We start from the raw sequence: 25,071 nt of genomic DNA, 5'->3' as shown, positions 1-25,071 counted from the left end.
AAGTACTGTATCAGGGACAAACTCGGACAAATAAAAGGATCCAGGTTTCTGGGAAGAAGTTAAAACCCCACTCTAGTAATCTTCAGAAATCTCTCAGTCTGTGTGTATTTCCTGTCAGCGATATTCTTATGCCCTTGACTAACTTTCTCACATGCAATCTACATGATGTAAATAAAACTGAAGTGGAACACATGAATTCACCCAATTTTCAAAAAGTGTTGCCAAGTGTTCAGTCTGAAACTTAAGGTGAACCACGAGGATGGAAAACTGCCTTGAATAAACAAGAAAATAGGAAATTTAGCTACTCAAAATATGGGTATGTATAAACAAGCAACTGTTTGTTCATCTCTGTGTCTCTGCTTGAGAATCGTTCTGTATTGTGGTTCGTCTGGCGGTGTCACTGCTCTCATTATGAAGCGCTGCACGACTTTTGATGAGCATCTCCACACTGATATTCATACTGTTTGCTATCCTCTGCCTGGGCTTGGTCCCTATGGCAAATGCGATGTCTCAGACTTTCAAAAGGATCTCTCGGAGCTTGAGACAGGAGTCCGGACTCTTTGCGTTTACAGCAATGCGACCGTCATTCCAGCCAATGCTTTTTCACACCTTTCAAATTTGGAATTTCTGGAAATTTATGGATATAATTTCAGAAGGGTTCAATCTGGTTCCTTTTCTGGCCTTTTCAACCTTAAATATCTGCATGTTTATTTTAGTTCCTCTGGTTGTAGCGATGTTGTTTTGGACACTCCTGTTTTCGTTGGTTTGGATCATCTAGAAGAAATATACTTAAAGGGTTTGCAGTTTTCTGGTATTCCCAATAGCACATTTGAGCATCTGGTCAGTTTAGTTAAGTTGTCTCTGGACACCGTTTGTGTGGAGGAACTTAGTGAGGTTTTATGCAATGTCCCAAATGAAATGATCGGCTTGAAATACCTAGAGGTGATTAACAGTGACCTCACTTCCATCGGAAACCGTGGCTGTACGTCATGGCCTTTGGCCGTGCTTGCAGGAATACAAGATTTAAATCTCGGCAATAACTCTATCAAAAAAATCGTAGCCCAATCTCTGGCAGTGTTTCAGAACCTTTCAAGTTTCTCTCTTGGATATTATGGTGTATGGCTGGGTGAAATTTGGGAGTCTGGAGTTGGAAAAGTGAGCGAACTTTCAATGTCTGGATCTGTAAATAAAGAATATCCTACCAACTGCAAAGAAATGTGCCAACTAGTTTTTAACCTCAATCTCCACTCTCTTGAGATTACATATTTTCACTTGGATTCCTTGTCAATGGAAGATTTAAAAGATTGTGGAAAAGAACTTCGAGTGCTTAGTATATATAATACAAAAGTGCAGCAGCTGGACCCAGGATTCTGGAAAAGCATGGCAGGATTACAAACAGTGAATTTGGTCCACATGGAATTGACTGAAGCCTCATTCTGTGTTGCTGCCAATGGGACTGTTTGGAACGTAACTACCCTTAATCTAAGTCGAAACCGGCTAACGGTAGTCAAAACACACCAGTTTGTTTGTACTCCTCGACTCGAGCAGCTTCTTCTTAAGGGAAATATGATTACAACACTAGAACCAGAAGCGTTCAGCGGTCTGCGTCATCTTAAGATTCTCAATCTTGACTCGAACAAGATCAAAATACTTTCTGCTTATGACTTCCTATCTCTCCGTTCTCTAGAAGTCCTGCTTCTGGGTGGAAACGTGATTGAGAAAATTGAGAACGGGATATTTAGAAACCAGAGAGAGCTGCGTGAACTTGCGTTCGGAAGGTTGGAGTACGTCTATGTGTTAAATCTGAATCTGTTGTTTTATGGTATTCCAGAGAACATACAGCGCCTCAGTATCGACGCATATGTCGGGACTACAATTTATTTTGGAAATACTGGAAGACCCAAAGAAAGCTTCATATTTGAATTAAATGGAGGGCAGCTCACTTTTGGGGACAAGTATCCTCCCTTTTTGGAATCTGTCCGAGAGCTTAAGCTGAGTGGAAACGTCTTTTATTTTAAGACTGATTTTTTTCTCCCTTATTTTTCACATCTTGAATCCTTAGAGCTTACAGGTAATCCTGAGCAGTTGTACATGAATTACACAGCAATTAGCGATTTGCGTTACCTCAAGCGCCTTAAACTCATCAACCTTAATTTCTTAAACCTCCCTGATCCTAGTATGACCTTCTGGAATCTGGACCAGCTACAGATCCTTGTACTCCATAACTGCCGTCTAAATTTCATGACAAAGAGGATGTTCAGAGATCTGCACTCACTGGAGCTTTTGTATCTCTACAGTGCCAACCCTTTAATGTTACAGGATGGGATGTTTGATGCCATGCCAGTTCTAAGAGCTGTAGTGATTGACAAACTGGTCTTTCAATGTGACTGTCAGACTGGCTGGTTCCTAGAATGGGCGCAGAACACACGAACAGAGGTGATCAATCTCCCGCAGCAGCAATGTGTCTGGCATTACCAGAAACTGAATTTATTGTCCACCATGGAAAAGTTATGTCAGACAGATATGCAGTACTTGTGCTATTTGGGCACTATTACCATCATCAGTCTTCTGCTTGTAAGCGCTATTACCTATCGCTTCGCTTACTGGCCTTTCATGGTCCTCGTCTTTCGACTCCGAGGATATTTGGAGCGGAATTTTGGTAAAGCTTGGAAGAGGAGAAAACAAGGGTACAGAGGAGTTGACCTAGAAGCTGAAGAGGACATGAAATATGATGCATTTGTGTCGTTCAGTCACCGTGATGAAGCTTGGGTCTTTGAGGAGATGGCTCCGAGGCTGGAGGAACAAGGCCAACCCAGGCTGCGACTATGCTTACACAACAGAGACTTTGAGGTAAACTCATTCGCATGAACTAAACATTAGTTGTTAATTAAGATGCTATAATGAGTCATGTTAATGCATTGCCTTTTAATTGTTTTAACCTGAGACTATTCAACGTGTCCTAGAAGACTTTGAACTAATGAAAGTACATTTATTTATTTAGTTTCCAGTATATTATGTCTATGTCTAGCATTATTAGTTTAGTTAAATTGTGCTAATTAATATGAATTACTTTGTAGGTGGGAAAGGGTATTATCGATAACATAGCAGAGAGTATCTACAGCAGCCGGCGCACGGTGTGCGTGCTTAGTCGCCAGTATCTGCGAAGCGACTGGTGCGGCCTGGAGATGCGAGTAGCGACACACAGACTGCTCGAAGAACAGAAACATCGCCTCATTCTCGTTTTTCTTGAGCACATCTCCCCATTTGAGCTCAGCACTTTTCACCGGTAAAATGTCACATGATCATTAAGCAGTTACAGTTTTCTTGCAGATAACAATCACCATGTCTGTTAGTGGTTACAGTTTTACTTTTAATCTTTACATGGCAAATATTACCAAAAAACTTTTATTTAGTTATTTAAAGTCATGGAAAAAAAGATCCAACACTGATTTCTTGAAATCGATATTTTTATTTCTCATGGCCTAAATATCAATTGTGTAATACTCACTGACTTCTAGAAACTTCAGGTGACAAGATTTCAGTATGTAGTCATTTCGTCCCAAAAACTAAACCAACTTTTAGAAAGCAGGTGGGGAAAAAATAAATGCACCATATAATCCAATAACATGTAGGAACACCTTTAGCAACAATAACAAGAAGTAAATATTTTGTGTTAAATTTTATCAATCTATCACATCATTTTGGAGAAATTTTGACCCACTATTTTTTATAAAATATTATAACAAAGTAAGTTTTAAAAAAAAATCACTCAAACCATTTGATTCCAAGCTATATATCTTTTCTTAGCTTGGCCAAGCTGGTAAAAACACACACGTATCTGGACTGGCCAAGGGACAACGCAGAGAAGACGTACTTCTGGGAACGTCTGAGAAGAAACATTGCTGAGGAGGAGATGGTGAGGCTATCACAGTCATTTTACACACTCCTTGTACTCTTACTATACTTTTTTAGTATTTATTTAGCAGTAGTAGAAATTCTAGACATAACAAGTATATTAAAAATGGTTAAAAATGCAAGCATTAAAAATGGTTGATAAATTTGATCATTTTAATATAGTATTTATTATATTTGTATAAACTGATGAACATGTATTTATTAGTAAGTTTAACTACTGTAAAGCATCATTCATACAGGAAAGGAAAGCAAATTCATACAGGCCATACTTACTTTATAACACACATCAGTTAGCTAGCTCACATCTTTGGTCTTAAAGCTGCTTCTGGGAAAACTGAAAAATCCCTTCTTCATTTTCATCATCATTTCATTTCAAGCCCAATGTTATGTTCCTGAAAAGTATAAATGTCATGATGCTGCGGATCTCATTAAATCTACTCTAGAAGCGGTTTTGAAAATGGTAGTGGATTTGAATGGGGCGAACACAGACGAGTAGACCGACAGACACACTGAAAGGTTTCGGTGAAGTTATGGCAAACTACACTTGACCGATTAAGATCAGTGAACCTGAACTAACTTGTATAATCAAGAATATCTACAAAACATGAATGTTCTTAAATAGTAGTGAGTTTAGGATAACATACATTAATAAAAACGAAACCAGGAGTTGAGAGAGAGAAACACATCGGTAGGTTATTTTATTCTGGAGTGCTTAATAATTCTTTCTGCCTTTTTTCTTTTACAGGATGCTCAGTAAAACCAACATACTGTATACCACCACAGAGGACAACGTAAAGATGAGATTAATCCCTTTAAATGTCTTTAGTTAATCGTTCATTTAAAAGCATATTATTCAGGTTTCATAATTCATCCCACTGAATGATGGTTAAAAATGGCTTAAAACCCGTGGAATACTGTACATCAAATACGCCGATCCGTTGATCTGCTAACATTCAGTATTCATCACTACGCATATGCAGTATATTTGGTAACTACAAACAAAAATGGGGAATAATAAGGAATTGAAATAATTTTAAGAATTCTACTGCTAAAAAATGTAAACTTTTGAGCTAGATTTAATGAAACAAGTGATTTAAATAAATCTTCTGGTCTAAAACAGCAGTACCAGTTACAGTTAAAAAGAAATCCTTTTGGGAATTTAACACTCCATTTCCATTTGCATGGTTTGATCTTAAATTCTTAGGTTAGTTTTGTAGATATTTAAGCAAATATCCTGAGCACAGTTTAGGAATAATTAGAAGGAGAATTAGTTTTTAATGATTTCAGGTTTCTTTGGGTTATTTTCTGTTGTACCTAATACATTTATAATACGTTTATTCATTTGTTGAGCTGAGAATTTTTGTATGCATGTCGAATAATGAGAGAATTCAAACGTGTAATTTGATAAAAAATTTCTCTGTTTTTAATAACTTCATTAATCACTCGTGTTACAAAACAATAAATATGATGAACCTCGGTGTTTTTTATTCAAATCTTTGCCATCAAAATAAGGTAGCATAGATCCGTTTCTCTCATTTCCTCTTTATTCAAGTTATTGTTGGTAAAGGTGGCTGAGCGTGTTGTCTTGAAGAATTTTACGAAAATATTTTAACAGCCCCCCACATACTGCTCATTAAGACAGCGATAAACATTAGCCTGGTAATTATTAGTCCTCAGCTACAATGTCGTATTATAAGTCAAGGATTTCATGGGAAAAAATTGAATGGAGGCATGCAGAGAGTGGAATGAGACATATGATTGAAGAGATTGTACAGGATATTTGTCTTCAGCTGGTGTTATAATCCACTTTCTGTTTTTAAACAACTCAAATGATGTAACCGATAACTCTCAGTGAATGGGAAAGCCTATCGTTGGATGTATTTACTATAATCTACCTCATCATTTTATTGGGGCACAGCACAATTTTACCCCTGTAAAAAGGGTCTGGCGATGCTCCCTTTTTTGTATTTTTTTTTTCTCTTTTATTTTTTCTCAGATTGTCCTTTATATATTACTATTCAGGCTTGAAACGTCTACTGTTGCAGTGTAATAATGATGATAAGAATGCAGTACATTCGAAAATATGTACATTCGAGTGATTATCAACTTAGAGTGTCTATAATAATTCATTGTATAAATATTATTCAATCATTTCAGTAGACTACATATGCACTTACTGTTTATTGGCACATTCATTCATTCATTCATTCATTCATTCATTCATTCATTCATTTTCTACCGCTTATCCGAACTACCTCAGGCGTCATCGGGCATCGAGGCAGGATACACCCTGGACGGAGTGCCAACCCATCGCAGGGCACACACTCTCATTCACTCACACACTACGGACAATTTTCCAGTTCAATTTTTCCAATCAACCTACAGTACCATGCATGTCTTTGGACCGGGGGAGTACCCATAGGAAACCCCCGAGGCACAGGGAGAACATGCAAACTCTACACACACAAGGCGGAGGCAGGAATCAAACCCCCAACCCTGGAGGTGTGAGGCAAACGTGCTAAGCAATAAGCCATTGTGCCCTCCTTATTGGCACATGTGTATGTAAAATATGCTAACTTGGCCACTTTTATTCCTTGATGTTGTGGCCTACTCAGCCCTGTTGTCAGACTGATACCATAACAGCACAGCCACCTTGTGACTATGTTAGTATTTTCTCTTATTTTAAACATTGTTTTCTTGCTGAAACTAATTTCAAAGACTTCATAGCACTCCAAGCCACTGACCAAGCTGTATTAACATGAGGATGTTTATTAGCATAGAGACTGTAAAGCACTTCTGTTAGTCACTCTGGATAAGGGTGTCTGCTAAATACTGTAATTTTAAATGCAGTGTAATTGATGCTGGCATGGTGACTTAGTGGTTAGCACGTTTGCCTTCTCTTTGCTAGACTCCCTGCCTGCTCTCTCTTTCAAATATCTCTATAATGGAGACTGCAATCGACACTCTGCTGTCTCACTTTAATGCCTTTGGAGGGAAGGAAGGCTCTAACCACACACTAAGCAAAGATGAGTTACACAGCCTGGTGACCTCCCAGCTGCCAAACTACACCTACACAAACTACACCTTTAATTGGAACCATAGATGAAAGTAGCTTGGTGGTTTATCTCCTAAGACACTTAAATAAACCTGAGAGCTTAGAACAGCGATATGTCCAAAATGTTTCCAAATTATGTTATTATTAACTCTTCTTCTCCAGGACCAGACTTAAGCTCGGGTTCAGTCTTGGATAGACTGTAGTTTCCTACTGCAGGAACACCTGATCCAACTGGTCTAATTATCACACTTTTTATGAGTTGGCTCAAGGATGTTGAGGAGAGAACCTGAGAAGATGTCCCAGGCCAGATCTCGGTGAGCTCCAAAAGGATCCGATTACTTGACAGACATATCTATTTAAATAATATTGGCCCAAATCATAGGGTCCCAGTCCTAAGAAATACAAACGATAGGTCTAAGTGTAATGCACTTCCTAGGGTGTTGTGTTACAGTATGTATATCGCATGCAGTGTGTGAATGGTTTCAGAATGTTTAGAATTTATCACAGTTTGCTGACTAAGCTATATTGGGCATACACCAACATACAAAGCAGAGTGTAATTATACCCAAAGAGTATATTCCTATGTGGAACATCCTTGAAATGAGTTCATTTCTGCCCCTAACTTTTCTGTAGCAGTTATAACAAGTCGTTCACTCACCATTCTCTTTGGGTTGGGTTGGGTTGGTTGGTTATTGTTCTTTATTGATCCCCAAGGGAAATTCTGGGTAAATTTGTTTACGCAAAGCATCTGCCATACACGCCATTGTGTTAAGTTGTTACTATAGAAATATTAAGATTAAAATATTTTAAGATGAATTGAATGAAGCACTAATGTACTGTATAGTGATACTAATCAAAGCTAGTGGCTGTATATACACAATGTAGAAAACGCTTACTTAAGCACACTATAATACGCACTCTTATGAATGGTGTAGCTGTAAGGGTGTGGTGTGAGTCTGGTCTCAGAAGACCTGTCTATTTTAATCCTTACAAATTAAAGATGAGGCAATGCGTATGTTTAGAGTAATCAGCCAAACCCTTACTCCTTAATCCTGAAGTCAAAAACAGCATTATATAGTCTTAGCCAGCAGAAAAAATAGTTTCTTTTTTAATTATACTAAAAAACAAACTATACAATTGTTTTTCCCTACTGTAGTATGCGAGTGACTCATCAGTCATTGACCAGCTCGTGAGCTTCTTAGACAAAAACAATGATGGAGAGCTGAGTTTCCTGGAGTTCTGGAAGTGCCAACTGGCAAGTACAGTGCTCATAGGGGTTTTAATAAACAGCTGCTGTTCCTATTATTCTGTTTGAAAGTGATTTGAATTTGATTCTTAAAACGGAGTTTTCTATCAGAAATACGTTCCTTTGTGGAAGGCAATAAAATCTTATATAAAACCTATCCAAAGAACATCTGAATAATCTTAAAATCTTTTGACTACGTGTTTAGAGCTGTGTTTGCCATAAAAGTGGACTGTTTTTGTCTCATTATTTGCAACACACATGTCTCAGATAAGTGTATGTTGGTATGCTTAGTATTTTAAAAATGTTACTTCTCTCTCTCTCTCTCTCTCTCTCACACACACACACACACACACACACACACACACACACACACATGCACTGTCTCACATATTCCCTGTGTCTGTATGTAAACCATATAGATATATTTTTACATTCATATCCCCTGAATCCTCTTTCCGCATACAGATTTGTGCTCCAGAAGGCATAGCAGTGTACCCGGTCTATGCAACCATACAATCCTGATCTAAAAAAAACACAAAGAATAAAGAAGAAGCAGAAGAAGAAGGAAAAATCTGAACATTGGCATGCTGCCAGGTTGAACCTACTATGCTTATTGAGAAACTTCTCGATGAAACACTTAAGGTGTGGTGCCATGAGTATTGTCTCACTTTAATGACAAATGAAACTTTTGGGATAAACATGACTTTACATGTTTCCACTTGCCACACACACATGGAATGTGCAGCTTAGAGCATAGTACATGTGGGTTATGAAGGGGGAAAAGGGAGATTATTATTATATTCACTTTTTTAATACATCCCAGGTTAACATTTTGTTAGCTTCCAAGTTGTAAGCTATTCTTTAAAAGTTGTTTGGTGCAGTATAACAGATGGATATAAACACCCATTCCTTTCTTCTCCTCCACCCCTTGTCCTGTATGAGCACACGCCCAGTTATTTAATGAAAAAAAAAAAAAAAAACCCCAAAAAAAAACATTTGGACAGACTTTTGGATTCACGAAAGACACTTTAGGGCGTTGTGCATAGTCTCAAGCAGATAAAGGAAACTTCAGCTTCCAGAATCAACAGTAAGTACTGAATGTTTTCCTGCTTTATAAACTACTACTTTATTTGTTTTTCTGTTTGTTTTTAGTTTTTTTTTTCTTCTGGAATTTTCTCAGGCTGCTGCTAAACACGCATGCGCGCGTCTTCAGCGAACGTGTCATAAAAACGGTAGACTTTATAATAAGAGGTTTTTTTTATTGCTTTCTGTATTGTTTTTTTTGTTTTTTTGTTTTTTTTTTAAACATTAATAGTACATGTCCCTGCTCGCGTCGTGGTGTCGTGTCTTTAGGTGTCCGGTTCCTCAGGTCAGAAACGAGAGCTTCTTCAGAGTGGAGGAGAAACAGAAAACCGCTGCTGTTTACTAATTCAGAGCCGTTTCTCTTAAACCGTTCGTGTGTGACAGCAAACTCGCTTTCTCCTTCATTTTCAATGAAGATGTGTGTTAGAAGGACTTCGGTGTCACTTCAGACTCTTAACTGAGATTCACACAACTCTTAATCCATGTACAGTTTAACTCCAGGACCTCCAGCTCTCATGTCCTAACACACCCTGGAGCTGGAAGTGCAAATCATTCTGGATTTTGAAGGTTATAGAGTTAAAGACTAGAAACTAGAAACTCTTGGGAGAACAAAAAAATACACCATAGAGAAATCTAAACATCATTTTCCAGGTCTACAAAGATATTCGAACTGAAATCTGAGGGTTTATTTTCTGTTTTGATTCCACCCCAAAGCAGACGGTTCCTTCTTCCAGAGGTGTCTTGAAGGCATCTCGATAACAATACGGTTACTTAACACGCTCACAGCTCTGGTTAAACATCTGCTCTTCGTTCCTACAGATCTCCCACCGTGTAAAGTTAAACTCCAAAACCCTCAGGACTTCACTAGCTGGATCAGGAATTAAAGATTACAGCTTAAACCGAACTCGATACCCATTTTATTTTGTTGGATTGTGTTCAGTTTGTAAGAAATGTTCTGTATGGGCGTCTAACCCATGAACGTCATTTTTTATAACTGTATATCCAAAGTGATTCATGCAAATTGTATGCTACGGCACTGAAGCCAGGCAAACGTGACTCACGGTTGTACAAAAAAAGTTATCCACCCTATGAAAATGTACTCCTTCAATTTTTGTACAAAAAAGTTTTTTTTAATCTCTTTGGGGAATCCTTAAAGGTTATAACGGTCACAGTTAAGGGTGTGTGCTACAAGGGTGTGTGTTTTTTGTTTTATTTAATTATTATTATTTTTTACTTTTGTTCTCCGAACTGATTTAAAGAGGACAATCTGTGACATGTGGCAAAGTTATAACAGATGTAAAGAACATTTGCCAAACTGACTGAGCTTTAGAAGTGATATGCGAAGAAGAAAATGGGTGGGATAAGGATCCATTTCAAAGAGTTATAGAGACAAGTTTTTTTTTCTCCACCCAGTAAAATCCTACATCAATTTGACTATTGTGTTGTTTCTAATCATGAAGGTAAAATGGAAGAAACCTGAACGGTTGTGGGTTAAGCATTCTTTTCTATGACTGTATAATTTCTATTTCTTTGTCTTCTTCATTTTGAAAAATTAAGGGTGTCCTGTGAATAAAATAAAATAAAATAAAATAAAATAAAACTAAACACAAGAAACTAGAAATAGTATAATGATAGCCTATAGGACATATATCATGTAACACAAATTTGAGCATGACTTGCATGCAGAGGGCACTTGAAATGAATATTAAATTAAATTTGAGTAACCACATAATAGTAATCTATGGGCTGATGTTTGGTTAATAAAAAAAAAAAAAAAAGTGGGAGTGATCTCTTCCAGGATAGCCATGTTCCCATTTCCAGAGCAATTATGGCTCACTTTCATGAGAATTACAATGATATAAATCACATACAATGGTCAGATCTCAGTATTTTTTGGAAGAACAGCACTCATCCCTCCAGTTTAGTACAGAAACTTGTTGAATTGTTGCCAAGGAGCATTGAAACAGTTCCTGAAACTCATAGCTGCCCAACAACCTTACTAAGATATATAACACTGATCCCCAGCTAAATTTGTCACATATAATGTGCATAATGTATAGCACCATTGAATTATATGTAATCACAAAGGTTTGTGTATGGGACACATTTGCATTTCCTTACAAACAAATGAAGTAGAATGATATATTTGGTACATTTATGGCATTTAGCAGACACCCTTATCCAGAGTGACTTACAACTAAGGGTTAAGGGTCTTGCTCAGGGGCCCAGCAGTGGCAGCTTGGTGGAACTGGGGTTCGAGCCCGTGACCTTCAGATCAGTAGCTCAACACCTTAACCACTGAGCTACCACATCTCCTTTTTCTATTTCATCTTCTACAATTGCAGGTTTATGCCTTGTTCAGAGGCTCAGCAGTGGCAACTTGGGGGACATGGGATTCAAACTCACAACCTTTTAAGTGACCTTAATCACTAGGCTACCATATCTACACAATAGCGATAAGAAGAACTGAAAGCTATGAAAATAATAGTCCTAGTCATATTCAACTCTTATTTACCGCCAGAGTTATATCTATGTAAATATCCATAGTCCTAGAAATATGAAAAAAATTTGAAGGAAAAAAAAAAAAGATGGGTTGTAATTGGTCTCTGACAAATACATCACTTTGTCTGACTTGTACAGGCAGTTTTAGTGCAGCCTGGGAAAGTATTCAGCATGCCAGAGATTTCTGTCTGAAGAGACGAAAAGAGAGGTTCTTTGAGCAAACCAGTTTCAGTCATATTAAACCCAGCCCAGTCAAGCCTGCAGGTGTTTGTTCAGGCTAAACTAAGCTGTGCACTGCAAATCAGCCAAACCCATGAGGCATAGAGCTGGGGGAACAGGTAATGCTGATTCCTCAACAATGACATTTATTCAAAAAGTGCAACATGTGTTCGTTTATGCTGTTTGTGAGTAATGCAGTGATGGCTTTAGTGAGAGCAAAGACTAACGGAATACATTACGAGGTGCCGATAATCCATTGGCTTACAAAATTTAATAAGATAATTGGGATCTTTAAGCAAGACATGATCAAACTCAGCAAACAGAAAAAAACTTGCTAAAAGTAATATGTTGCTTTATGTATTTTTAGACTTAACATATAGCCAGATTTTATTCAGACAACGGTAAAGGTTTTTTATTATTAAAACAATAAAGGTATTAACCCGAATACACAGATCTGATGTGTCCTTTAGATGCTGTTCATGATGTGTAGCAATGATATTTTCTAGATATATAGTATAATCTCCAACAAGCAGAAAGAATAATACTGTACCTTGCCTAAAACTTCGATCTCTGCCTCTTTAGAGCATACGTGTTTGTGCTAGAAATAAATAGCAGATATAGAAGAAAACAATATATATATATATATATATATATATATATATATATATACTTTATTATTTATGCATCTTTTGCAACACTAACAAACATGCTTTTTCAAGTAACATGGCTTGTTGCAATGTTTCCAGGCCTTTTCTTTATGCACAAAAAGAAAAAAAAACATATATGATAGCATGTCAAAAACAGAGACAGTTATAAAGGAAAAGCATGGGCATACAAGTTATTAGAAAATATTGGAATCACTTTGCGAACGTAACATGAAAAAGCTATGCATATTTTTTCGAAGTGTAAATCTTTTAATATCTCTAATAAAATCTTAACATATGCTAGTTGACTATTTTGTTGCTTAACGCTAATGTCTTATTGGTATAAACTAAATTTCTTTGTTTTCTTTATTTTATCCTATCCTTTCTGAATGTTTTTAATCAGATGTTCACTGCACTGTAATGTACTAAGACCTTAAGACTATGAACTTAATATTTAACAAATTTAACGCTTCTCTATAATCAAAAATATGATGCTTAGTAATAAGATTTCAGCAGCTACCAGTTATTCATTTGTTCACCAACTGTTGTAGTGCTTAAGATTGTAAAACTGGCTGCATATCATTCAAAGGGTTCTGTTTTTTTTTTTTTGTTTTTTTTTTATTGTTTTGCTTTTAAATAATAATATTTATTTGTAATTCGTAAATGTTTTGTTAGACCGATGGGACCTAAAATGGTGTATGAGACTGAGAGTTATTGGGACATCTTGCAGAGAAGGAAGGAAGGAAGGAAGGAAAAGCAGTTTAACACAGTCAGAGGGAGTCAAACGAGTTAGAGACAATGAGTTCAACCACTAGGCGGCAGTCAAGTCACTTTCGACTACTTCACGAATAGATTTAATTTCTTTTTTTAGGATAGACATTCATTTAATTCATGTTCCAGTCATATTTTTTAAGACATTTACATCCTTACAATACACCCATAAGAGAACTTTGGACCAGTCAAGGTCTACTAAAGAATTACCAAAACATTGCTAGAATAATTCTGTCTCCTAATTCAGCTAATACGGTGTCTCTTATGGCAGGTATATAGACAAGTTGAGGCCACGTGAGAGGAACAAAACAAATTTTTGGGGTCTAAATAACATGTGACATATATTTTAAAACATAAAAAAATAATCTGTGTCGAGTTTCATGTGAAATTATAATGGGTCCATTACTGCCAGGTCCAGATTTAAAATTCTTCAGTCTTTTCCTACTAATTTCACTGCAGTTTCTTAAACATTTATAGTAGTTACTAAATAGTATGCTTTATAAAGATTATACATAATGGGATTTAAATGGGGTTTACATGTATGATGTTACACAAGTTTATATTACCGACCCCACTGTATTGCTTTTGTCATACTCTAAAATATTTGTAGAGTATCTCAGATTTGTATTTTTAGAGTATCTCGGTATCATCTTTATGCTTTCTAAATGGCAATCGTATATAGAAGTGATCATTCATCCTGATTAAGCAAACAGGCTTTGTCTGGCCTCATGCCTGCTTTTGTATCCTCAGTAATTATTCATAACTATACCATTTGTAAGTGTCACTTGCTTGCATGACACCTATTCACATCAGCCCACTAAGAACGATGACACCACCTCAGATCCACAGTAAACACATTGTGCAATTTTATTTATTTTATTTATTTATTTATTTTTACCGTGCATCTTTAAATAATGCGCCCCAGGCTTCCTGATACGATCAGTGCTTGAGATGAATCTAGTGTCTCTGGTTGCCTTCTTCTTCTTCTTTTTTTTTTTCACCCTTTGTCTGTGTGTTCACTGACTCTAATTAGGTTAATAGAGGTGCAGCAGTAATTGGCAGGCACTGCTATGTCGTGTTCATGTTAATCGCTCGGTGTTTGTAATCGCGTGGGATGTCTGTTAGGTGGAATTTTACCTAAGTTACTATAAGATTACTTTCCGCCCTGTGTCACACACACACACACACACACACACACACACACACACACACACACACACACACACGTGTTTTTTTGACTCTGCTTGCGTGTGCATGTGCTTTTTTGAGTGCTGAGAGATACGGTCCCCTTTGAACGTATCGGAAAGGCAAAGCCGGTTCACTTGAGATCAAAATAGGAACATGAGATGACAGAGTATATATATATTTTTTTTAGCTTTGAACATAGCTTTGGGGTTAGAACATGATGGAAGCCATTCTTTTTTCAAGTGATCATTAATATTGGAAAGTTTGACACGTTACCCTGGTGTACCGTGTTTGATTGTTATAACAGTTAATAACTCAGAATGTCTGTACTTGGTTTCATACCTGGGTTTCCTCTGTGAAAATCGCATTTGTTGTTAAAAAAGGTTAAATCGACATGAAAATGGAGGCCTGTCTGTGGGGGAAAAGCAAACCAATCTGAAACTGGGTACAAAGGGAAACTTGTACAGTGAAAGCATTGGACATTACAACAAGCTGGAAAGAAACAAACCACTGGTGTCCAACCAGACAGTGAACATGTCATCCAAGGAACTCAACAACAGTTAATAACAAATCTCTTGAGAGCTGTGATGAAAAATCCAAACACAACAGCCAGTGTCTTTACCTCCGAAAGCCAGTGATGAAGGTACCACAATCCACTAGTTAAAGAAGAGCAGAAATATAAAGACAGAAGTAAGAATCAGAAGGCCAGACTAGAATTCACAAAGAAGCGGCCAACCTCCTTTGTTTTTAGATGCTACTCTGCTACTCTATTTTTCAGACATGTACTGATATACACACCTTCACAGAACAAATGAGCTTTTACAACTATTTTAACACCCCCCCCCCAAAGCCCTTATATACATGTGCCCTAAGTAAATGAAGTAAGCATGAGTGATGATGAAGATTAGATGAGATGAGCTTTAAATCCACAAGGTTATTCGAGTGCGGTGCAATGTCCACAGTGAGAGAGACAATTGCGGTCTTCCAGCTTGTTTTAAACTGGGCTTCAAGGTCTTCAATCAGTATTAAGTGCTCTTATAATGAACCCCATGAAGTGACACAAGTGACACAAGAAAAAGAAAAGTAATGAAAGAAACAGATACGAGCAACAAATGATTTTTAACCAAAGTATATGCCAATCAAATATTAAGAAATATTTACTTTGAGTTACTTTAAGACTCGTTTCTGTATTTTTGCTCAGCTAACATTTAGGTGTTCGGCCACCAAAGGTGCCATGTTCTACGTTATTTAACATGCCTTAGTAGTATCTGGCAATGAAAGCTGACCTCGAACCCGAATATCTTCATTGTATAGCAATTACAAGACGTATTGGCCCTTCCTGTTTCAATACTTTTGCAGTGGGCTGTGCATACACATAAAAATTGCTGGGTGGAACTGAAAGTTGAACTGAAAGCAATTTCTGAACCTTTCTAGGAATTGCAAATTGTAGTGAGATATGAGTCGATCATATTCAGTGTGATTTCTTGTTCAAATGTAGTTTGCTGTGTGTGTGTGTGTGTGTGTGTGTGTGTGTGTGTGTGTGTGTGTGTGTGTGTGTGTGTGTGTGTGTGTTTAACTATAATTCAATCTTTTGTGCATCTCCTTGGTCTTCTACTTAGCTCACAGTGCCTTTGGAAGGGCAAGGTGAATGAAATGCAAAGGAAAACTAAATGAAAGAATGAATTATTTGCTATTCCTTAATATTTAATGGATGCTATTAAGATATGAAGCAGTCTATATGTCATGTGTGTGTGTGTGTGTGTGTGTGTGTGTGTGTGTGTGTGTGTGTGTTTGAGGTAAGAAGTGAGCGTGGTTTGCTCTTTCAGGGAGGAGTGCCAACGTAGGCAGTGTGTATGCGTAGGTGTGTGCGTATGTGTGTGAGAGAGACAGTAACAGACAGGCAACAGGCAATCCCTCAAGTAATACGAGCTCATACCATGCCGGTGGCCCAACAGGATAGAGTGTCTGTCCAAGATCACAGGTTCCATTGTGTCTCAGGATGGACTCACTGAGCGTTTCTCCAACCTCCATCAGACTTCTTAACTATTCTAGCATCACTGAACTCCTCCGGTCTCTCAGTTTTCACATACTAGCCTCCCTGCAGCCACTAAGCTCCCAAGCTAGTTACGTATGTCACTGCGGTTCTATAAACACACCCCAGAAGTGGAGAGTATCAGATGTGCTTGTGCCAAAAAGGCATGAAGTGGTGTAGTGTAATGGAGAATTTGCAATAAATACCACAGTTGTTTATACAGCTTTCCCTCCCAACCTTCTCTTTGGTTAGTGTTGGTTCTGAAAGGACCCTTTGACAAGCATCGATCCCCTTATAACTAAACATGACTGGCATGCATCCTAATCACCTGAATAATTGACACACCTCGGGACTAACTGGAATGCTGTTTGGCATTGATCATAACACGTTTGACAATTAGAGGGTCAATGTTAAGTCTGTAAAACCTGGAGAAAGTGTAAGTTGACCCTCAGGTACCAGCAGAGGAGACTTTCCTAAGTTGAAAGGCCTCTAAGTAATCCGCTTGAGGAGGAGAAACGTCTTGTATCATGGTATGTCACGATAGAGGAAGGGTTTCATAACAAACAAGACTTTAATTGAACACGACATCATCCCACGTATAGGTCATGTCCACAACTTGGTAGACATGTCTCTATTTAGGCAGGTGAACCCATAAGTGACAGAAACTAGCCGGATCAGCAACATTTCTTCTAAATAGTGGTCTAGGAACAGGCACATGTGAGCTGGGTGCAAATTCCAAATATTTCCATTTATATAGTGGAATAGTGGAAGAAGCTACCAATGTTTGCCACCTACTAGGAAAAGTATCATTGGAGCGGTTTCCTACAACCATATAATCCAGGATATCACAATCCAAGTCCTGACATGCTGCAGCCATGAGTAGAGGTGAAGCTAAAAGAGATAAACTGTAGAACCCAAAGCCTTGCTGGCCATCATGAGGCCACAAACAAGTTACTAAAATTTCTGGCAATATCCAAGGGGGGTTTTACACCTGGTCACTTCATGTGTTTTCTGTGATCCGATAGCTATCCGATGGTAATAAGACCAGGTCTAAATGCCCTCCGAAACGGTTTCGAGACGGATATAAATGCGATCGCTCGAACCACTTCAGGAGGTGGTCTGGGATGCATTTCATATGAAACTGGACAGGTGTAAATGAATGTGGTTGTTCAAGCCGCATACGTCAGCGCTATACTCCTCCCAAACGGAAGTACGTCACTCGCAAGTGACTCACGAGTCGTGCATCGCGCTAGAAACGAATATGTTTTCCCACCAGCGCTGGCTCCGATCTTTCACCCAGGTGTCTCGTTGGGTCTTAAAATGCACTGCTGCTGCCAGTGAAAATGCAGCAAACAGTAAATGCTGTTTATTGTAGCAACCGCACACTCCATAACGTGTTCCATTTCAATTACCCCGGAAATGAGGTGAAATATATTTGCATTTTGGGCGGGAGTAGAAAGATCGGATCGATATCCGATTCGCCAAGACGCATTTATGTGGCCTAATGTAAATGGAACAGTTTTAACAAATCAGATAGCTATCAGATCAGAGAACACACAGGAAGTGACCAGGTGTAAAGCCCTAAGAACAGTAGTCGAAATGAAAAGGCTTATCAGCAGACAATAGATGACACAGTTATGAGCCAGTGCATCATCAGTGCAAAGCTTTTTTCATTATCGACAATAAATTGTTAATGTACAATATTAACGTATTTTAAAAATGGGTCTAGATAGCTAACACCCTTAGCTTAGCAACTGTAACATTGACAGCTCTCATAACAGCTGCAAGTCACATTATGTACTGATTCTTTAAAATATAAACTTTCTCTAAGTTTTCTTTTTCTGAAGGTTTCTTTGAAGTGAAATGTTTTTGTTTTTTGTTAATATCCAGTCATACATTCCCGTACTTGGTGTTGACAATTAGAATTTATACTACATTTTATTTACTACAAACTAATTTATTACCTTTACCTCAAGTCATAATGTACACTTTTTCTAGTAAAGCCAGGATCAAAAGTGCAAAACAACTTAAAGATCTGACCCAAATAAAACAAGAAGCTATAAACTAAAAACTAAATTATAAACTAAATTTGCCCTAGGGGTAAACTAAATGGGGCAGTTGTGGCTCAACTGGTTAAGGCTCTGGGTTGTTGATCGGAGGAGCCAAGCTGCCACTGCTGGGCCCTTGAGCAAGGCCCTCAACCCTCCCTGCTCCAGGGGCACTGTATCATAGCTGCCCCTGCACTCTGACCCCAACCTCCTCAGTTGGGGTATGTGAAGAAAAGAATTTATAATTTACCTATTTATTTTCTATTTCCTTCTTTCTATCGCACTAGACATGGAATCAGCTATCAAGACTGTGGTTGGACAGTTCGTGAGTTCATCACGTGGGAAAGAAAGTCTCAACAAGGACAATTTCCAAAAGGTGATCCAGCGTCAACTGGGGAACATCATGTGTGTAAGTTGGTCTCTTGTGTTCATGCTGATGATTAGAAATTCAGATCCTGGGAGACGGGTAACGTAGTTCGTAGCATTCACATTGTAATTTGGTTGTTTGAGCTTAGGAAAGCTTTTAAATAATCTGACATGTAGATGAGGTTAAAACACTACACCCAATAGACTGGGGTCTGATATTCCTGGTCCGTGCTCACCATCATGCTATATGAGCTATACAGCAGATTATGTCACTGTATGCAGATTTGATTTATAATCCATGGCCCATATTTTAACAAAGAATTTTAATTCATGGCACAATCTTTATTTAATATTGCTCTTTAAACACCGCAAAGCCATAACGGTTCTTTTTAAGTGATTTTTCTGATCCTTATTAATGTCCTTTCAGACATTCTGGTCTTCTGTGTCTATTGCTCATTGTAATTATAATGAGAGCCATGACATTTAGAAGTTACTAATTAATTCTGTTCTCTGACAAAGGACACAGACAGCTCGTCGGCAGTGAAGGATATGATGCGGGGCCTGGATGAGAACCAGGACGGGAAGGTCGGCTTCCAGGAGTATCTGACCCTGATCGGCTACTTGGCCAATTCAATGAGCGAAAGTAAAATTAAAACTATGACCAACACCAACTAAGACGCTCAGCAGCTGGCCAACTTCACCATTTTTGTACTCCAATATTGCTATAATCCTAGCAAAGCAAGCCCACTGTGTGATCCATCAATTTATTTTCTATGCTTTTTTTTTTACATAGCTGTCTAAGTCAGTACTGACATTAATTACTAACAACATGGTCCTGTGTTATCCAGTGTTAATTTACTACTACATGTTCTCAGTCATCACTTCCAGTCCTATGAGAAATTCAGCATAATTGTACTGAGCACTGATGCCTTAATAACCTTAAATATTGTTTTGTACTTTGGAGATATTGCATGGAAATAAAAAGGTCCAACATCTAGTTGTTTGATTTTGTTTGGTTCACTGTCTGAAATATGGATCCAAAAAAAAAAAAGGAAGTTTTTTTTTTAAATATGAGAAACTAATCTTGACAAAATTAAAAAGAAAACTTTTCCAAATTATGGATATTATGCAAATTTTAGTAGAATAATTACAGTATTAATTAAAAATCTGACAAGGGGGGCACGGTGGCTTAGTGGTTAGCATGTTCGCTCACACCTCCAGGGTTGGGGGTTCGATCCCCACCTCTGCCTTGTGTGTGTGGAGTTTGCATGTTCTCCTCGTGCCTCGGGGGTTTTCTCCGGGTACTCCGGTTTCCTCCCCCGGTCCAAAGACATGCATGGTAGGTTGATTGACATCTCTGGAAAATTGTCTGTAGTGTGTGATTGCGTGAGTGAATGTGAGTGTGTGTGCCCTGCGATGGGTTGGCACTCCGTCCAGGGTGTATCCTGCCTTGATGCCCGATGACACCTGACGCCTGAGGCACAGGCTCCCCGTGACCCGAGAAGTTCGGATAAGCGGTAGAAAATGAATGAATGAATGAGTTTACTGACAGAGAATATAAGAATCATACGATGGACATTGTACACTGTTGAAAAGATATCAGATAACTCTTCATTTACATTTATATCTAGAAGAGAGACTGAGAGCTGTGTTTATGCTATATCCAGTTACTAGCAGATGATATTCACAGAACATTTGATCTTCGAGTAATTGACAATGACATATTCATTATCAAGTTATGAGCAACAACAATAATAATAATAATAATAAACAATTTATACAGCCACTGGGAAAAATTCAGACAACTGTTGCTCCGCAAAAATCTCCTACCAGTGATGCTCTACGTGGCTCGTTTGTTCGTTAGCATATAAAGAATTTACTTTAGTACCGACACACACACACACACACACACACACACACACACACACACACACACACACACACACACACACACACACATATGCAAACACACAGACACTTATTGTATTTCAACAGGCTATCCATCCAAAACCTTTCTTGCAACCTGATGCCTTCTTACCATGTCATCATAATAAACAAGTCTTTAATTAAACACCACCTCATCGGTGCAGTTTGTGTGTGTTCGGGGGGTGGTTTTATATCTCGGTGGGACATTAATGTACCCCCTCAAAAAATAGGACTGTTTGATTGTTGTGGCTCTTTGGGAAGAGGGGTGGGGGGTGAGGGTGGGGTAGAGATTACAATTGTTCCAATAAATGCTAGCTAGAATTTATTAGTAAACTACTTTATTTTAATAAGCAAACAGCCTTATTTTAAGTCTTTTAGATCTAAAATGCTTACATTTAGTAAAGCTTTGGGATTTTTAACAGTAACAATGTGGACAAAATACAGAGAATTTTTACACATGAAATCAGATTTTTTGTTTTTTTTTTACTGTTTTTATGGCCTGGGTTGAATAGTGATGTCTGTGATTAAGACATCGATTACAGCACTTAATCATTTAGATCAGCATGCTGCACTATCACCATTCTAAAAATTTAATGTGACAAGTGCAGGAATGTATAACTACACCTTAGTGTCCCTGATGGAAGTGACGTTTGCCCTTTCTATATAAGGAACGATCTATTTACAGCAGTAGTAGTGATGGAAAATAAAGACGAGCCTGTGATCCGAGGCCTTATGTTTTAATGATGTGTTTTTGGTCTTTAGAGACTGAGAACGTGGGCTGAATGAATGAGTGTAAACAGAGAGGGAGGAGAGAACAGTGACAGGTGGGCTGAGGTATTGAAAGGATGGAGAGAAGACGACGGAGGAGGAGGGGAAGAAGTGGATGAGAGGAGGGCAAGAGCAGTATATAAGACCCAGTCCTCCTCTACATCCCTTACACAGCCACTAACTTCTCTTCTTCTTCAACGAAAGTAAAGGCAGCACTTCTCTCACTCAGGTAAATAGATGGATGGATGGATGGATGGATGGATGGATGGATGGATGGATGGATGGATGGATGGATGGATGGATTGTGAACATATATTTATCATTTAATTTATATTTATAGATACAGTTAGATAAAGTTATATATGTAAGTGATTGAGTCATTTTAAAGACAACATTTCTAATGATTGCATATAAATGGATTATTCATCACTGCTCTGCTTTGTGACAGACTGACATTTTTGAATATTAAATAGAATTTATGACGATTTGGTACAATGATATTTTAATAAGTATTACTATGTAAATAAATATTAACTATAAAATAACATAATTGTGTCAATATGACTTTAATATACTTTTCCAGATGCCATAATGATCAATCTTAATTTTTGGCTGGGTGTATATTTGTGTGTGTGTTTCTGAGAGAGAGAGAGAGAGAGAGAGAGAGAGAGAGAGAGAGAGAGAGAGAGAGAGAGAGAGGGGGAGAAAGAGAGAGAGAGAGGTGTGGGGTGAGAGACAGAAAGAGAGGGGGGGTGGGTGGGGTGGGTGAGAGAGAGGTGGTGTGGTGGTGGGAGAGAGAGAGAGAGAGAGGAAGAGGAGAGAGAGAGAAGAGAGAGAGAGAGAGGTGGGGGTGAGAGAGAGAGCTTGTGGGGGAAGAGAGAAGTGGTGGGGAGAGAGAGGAGAGGTGGGAGCAACAAGCGCGCGCGCAGCGAGGTGTTGGGTGAGTGCGCAGCAGCGCGAGCGCGAGCGCGGCGCAGAGAGAGAGAGCGCGACGCGCGGCGGGTGGTGGGTGTGCGCATGCGAGCTCCGAGAGAGCGCGCGCGCGCGCGCGCGCGACGAGCGAGGAATAGCATAGATAGCAGTGGAGTGGGGGTGCGAGAGGGGGTGGTGGATGAGCGCGAAAGCAGCGAGCGGACGCGAGCCGAGCGAGCTCGATCTGAGCGTGTGGGTGATGCGCGTCGCTACGCGCGCGACTCACGCGCAGCGCGCAGCGCTGCGCGTCGTTCGATGCTGCTCGCTCTCGCTCTCCTCGCTCTGTCTTGTGTGCCGCGCCGCTCTCGCTCGCTGCGCGTCTCGCTCGCACCTCTGCGCGCTCTAGAACGACAGAAACGCCTTCTTATCTGACCCCAGTGCAGTGAAGCTTAAACTGAGTTCATCTTACATTCGGCCAGGTAGTTTCCTCTCCTTCTCTCTAAGTTCAGAGTGTGTTTTCTCAGTTTAGGATTTCACTCTTATCAGCAGGCTCACATTTCCCTTATCTAGTTAAAGTCCCCCTCCAGCAGCATCAGCTCCTATTGCTACTGTTTAGCATTTGGCACAAATCATCTTTCGACCTGTTTGAATCATTAGTAGAGTCCAAAAGTAGAAGTTTCCAGAAATCTCTGAGCTTTCACGACGGTCATCTTCCGACATTATTGTTTTGTTTGCTTGTGCAGAATGTCTACCCTGAACTCAGAGAACGCCTCCACCCTGGAGAACGCCATGCAGTTGATGATCCAGACCTTCCACAAGTACTCTGGTAATGAGGGAGACAAATACACACTCAGCAAGAGTGAGTTGAAAGATTTGCTTACCCAGGAACTAGGAAACTATCTCGGGGTAAGAAGATCATAATTCTCTATATCAATATTATTATTTCGTACTGCCGGTATATGTCTTGTCTTTAAAATAGCATTCAGTGTGTTGATTAAGTGGAGCTGTCACATGAACAGAATGCACAGGACAAGGATGCTGTAGAGAAGGTGATGGGTGACCTGGACTCTAACAATGATGGTGAGGTGGACTTTACAGAGTTCGTCATCCTAGTCGGAGCGCTCACCGTTGCCTGTAACGACTTCTTCCAGGAGTTCAATACAGAGAAAGGTGCTAAGAAGGATTAGGTGCTGTTTCATCTCTCTGAACTAAAGCTAACAAATAACCACTGAATGAAAAAAAAGGAGAAAAAGCTGGCAGGAGAGATGTGTATACAAATCTACACACACCAGTACCACCAATGTATAATTTTACACATATTGGGCCTCAGAACACATCCGTCGGTGGTCGTGCGGAAATAAAATACACACGAGAGCAAAAAAAAAAAAAAAATTCAATTCAGAGATGGTCATTGTTGAGTATGTGTATATTTCACTTCTTTTTTTTTTTCTTTTTTCATTTTTATTAAACACCTTTTTGTGTCTGTTCATTGTAGGACCACATTATTAACATTATAATAAAGATCACATTTTAAAATCTCATTATTCGCTGTCAGTTTTGTCCTGTATAAAAAGCCTACAAATTTTTGTTTGTAACTTATAGAAGCTACAGTTGTTCTATCTCTAATCTTCCTTCACAGCCCAAGGACAACAGGATCCCAAGGATTAGACAGCTGTACAAAGCGTACGGTACATGTTTATCCTGAAAACCTTCACATTCAGAGATATGTGCAAATAGTGGTGAGTTAATACCAGGTGGGGGAAAAGAAACAAAATATAGTACATTTACTTTTGTTAGTTTACTGCGGCAGGATCCCGTGCTCTCGTTGCCGTAGCCTGGGTTCGATTCCCAGGCAGGGCCACTAATCCAGCCACTGAAGAGTTAACTCTCAGTGCTGGTCCCAAGCCCGGATAAAAATGAGAGGGTTGCATCAGGAAGGCCATCCGCTGTAAACTTGTGCCAAATCTAATACGCAGACCACATGATCTGCTTTGGCGACCCCAAATACGGAGCAGCTAAAAAAAAAAAAAAAGCTTGAATAAGTGGCTTACTGTGACTTGTCCTTTTATTTATTTATTTAATTTTTAATTGCAGTACTTTTATGTGTTGTTCTTTTAAATATTCAATATAACTTTTGTTTTTGATCACAATTACACTATATATAAAATATAAATAGTGCACTTAACCCCAGAAGTCTGCAAGCCAATTATAAATTGAAATATTCATTCATTCATTATTTACCGCTTATCCAATCTTCTCGGGTCACGGGCGTCATCTCAGGCGTCATCGGGCAACGAGGCAGGATACACCCTGGACAGAGTGCCAACCCATCACAGGGCACACACACACTCTCATTCACTCACACACTTACACTTATGAGAAGATGAGAGAGCAAAATG

The 25,071-nt window shown here is 38.8% G+C and overlaps 3 protein-coding genes across 4 annotated transcripts; all 3 read left to right on the top strand.

Annotated features, from left to right (window-relative positions):
• The first annotated feature begins 113 nt into the window (after positions 1–113).
• On the top strand, positions 114–5,391 carry LOC113646674 (toll-like receptor 13). Its single transcript, XM_027153085.2, has 4 exons — positions 114–2,850; positions 3,078–3,286; positions 3,808–3,916; positions 4,661–5,391. The coding sequence occupies exons 1-4, from the start codon at positions 313–315 to the stop codon at positions 4,670–4,672; spliced, it is 2,868 nt and encodes a 955-aa protein (XP_027008886.2). The 5' UTR covers positions 114–312; the 3' UTR covers positions 4,673–5,391.
• A 3,748-nt stretch (positions 5,392–9,139) lies between these two features.
• Positions 9,140–20,063, top strand: si:ch211-105c13.3 (uncharacterized protein LOC325758 homolog). Its single transcript, XM_027147869.2, has 3 exons — positions 9,140–9,303; positions 18,988–19,109; positions 19,586–20,063. Exons 2-3 carry the CDS (start codon positions 18,990–18,992, stop codon positions 19,739–19,741), a joined length of 276 nt encoding a protein of 91 aa, XP_027003670.2. The 5' UTR covers positions 9,140–9,303; positions 18,988–18,989; the 3' UTR covers positions 19,742–20,063.
• A 1,818-nt stretch (positions 20,064–21,881) lies between these two features.
• On the top strand, positions 21,882–24,151 carry s100t (S100 calcium binding protein T). 2 transcript variants are annotated; one of them, XM_027148563.2, is made up of 3 exons: positions 21,882–21,989; positions 23,416–23,578; positions 23,692–24,151. In XM_027148563.2, the coding sequence occupies exons 2-3, from the start codon at positions 23,417–23,419 to the stop codon at positions 23,857–23,859; spliced, it is 330 nt and encodes a 109-aa protein (XP_027004364.1). In that variant the 5' UTR covers positions 21,882–21,989; position 23,416; the 3' UTR covers positions 23,860–24,151. The 2 variants fall into 2 exon arrangements, with proteins under 2 accessions (XP_027004364.1, XP_027004372.1); XM_027148571.2 differs by lacking the exon at positions 21,882–21,989 and having other exon boundaries at positions 23,403–23,578.
• The last annotated feature ends 920 nt before the right edge of the window (positions 24,152–25,071 follow it).

Source organism: Tachysurus fulvidraco, chromosome 3 (genome assembly GCF_022655615.1).
Source record: "Tachysurus fulvidraco isolate hzauxx_2018 chromosome 3, HZAU_PFXX_2.0, whole genome shotgun sequence".
Lineage (NCBI taxonomy): Eukaryota > Metazoa > Chordata > Actinopteri > Siluriformes > Bagridae > Tachysurus > Tachysurus fulvidraco.
This window is presented reverse-complemented; position numbering and strand designations above follow the sequence as displayed.

Coding starts and splice junctions, on each gene's coding strand:
- LOC113646674 (XM_027153085.2), top strand. CDS start 313: ATGGGTATGTATAAACAAGCAACTGTTTGTTCATCTCTGTGTCTCTGC. Junction 2,851..3,077: donor TACACAACAGAGACTTTGAG/GTAAACTCATTC, acceptor ATTACTTTGTAG/GTGGGAAAGGGTATTATCGA. Junction 3,287..3,807: donor GAGCTCAGCACTTTTCACCG/GTAAAATGTCAC, acceptor ATCTTTTCTTAG/CTTGGCCAAGCTGGTAAAAA.
- si:ch211-105c13.3 (XM_027147869.2), top strand. CDS start 18,990: ATGGAATCAGCTATCAAGACTGTGGTTGGACAGTTCGTGAGTTCATCA. Junction 19,110..19,585: donor AACTGGGGAACATCATGTGT/GTAAGTTGGTCT, acceptor TCTCTGACAAAG/GACACAGACAGCTCGTCGGC.
- s100t (XM_027148563.2), top strand. CDS start 23,417: ATGTCTACCCTGAACTCAGAGAACGCCTCCACCCTGGAGAACGCCATG. Junction 23,579..23,691: donor AACTAGGAAACTATCTCGGG/GTAAGAAGATCA, acceptor TCACATGAACAG/AATGCACAGGACAAGGATGC.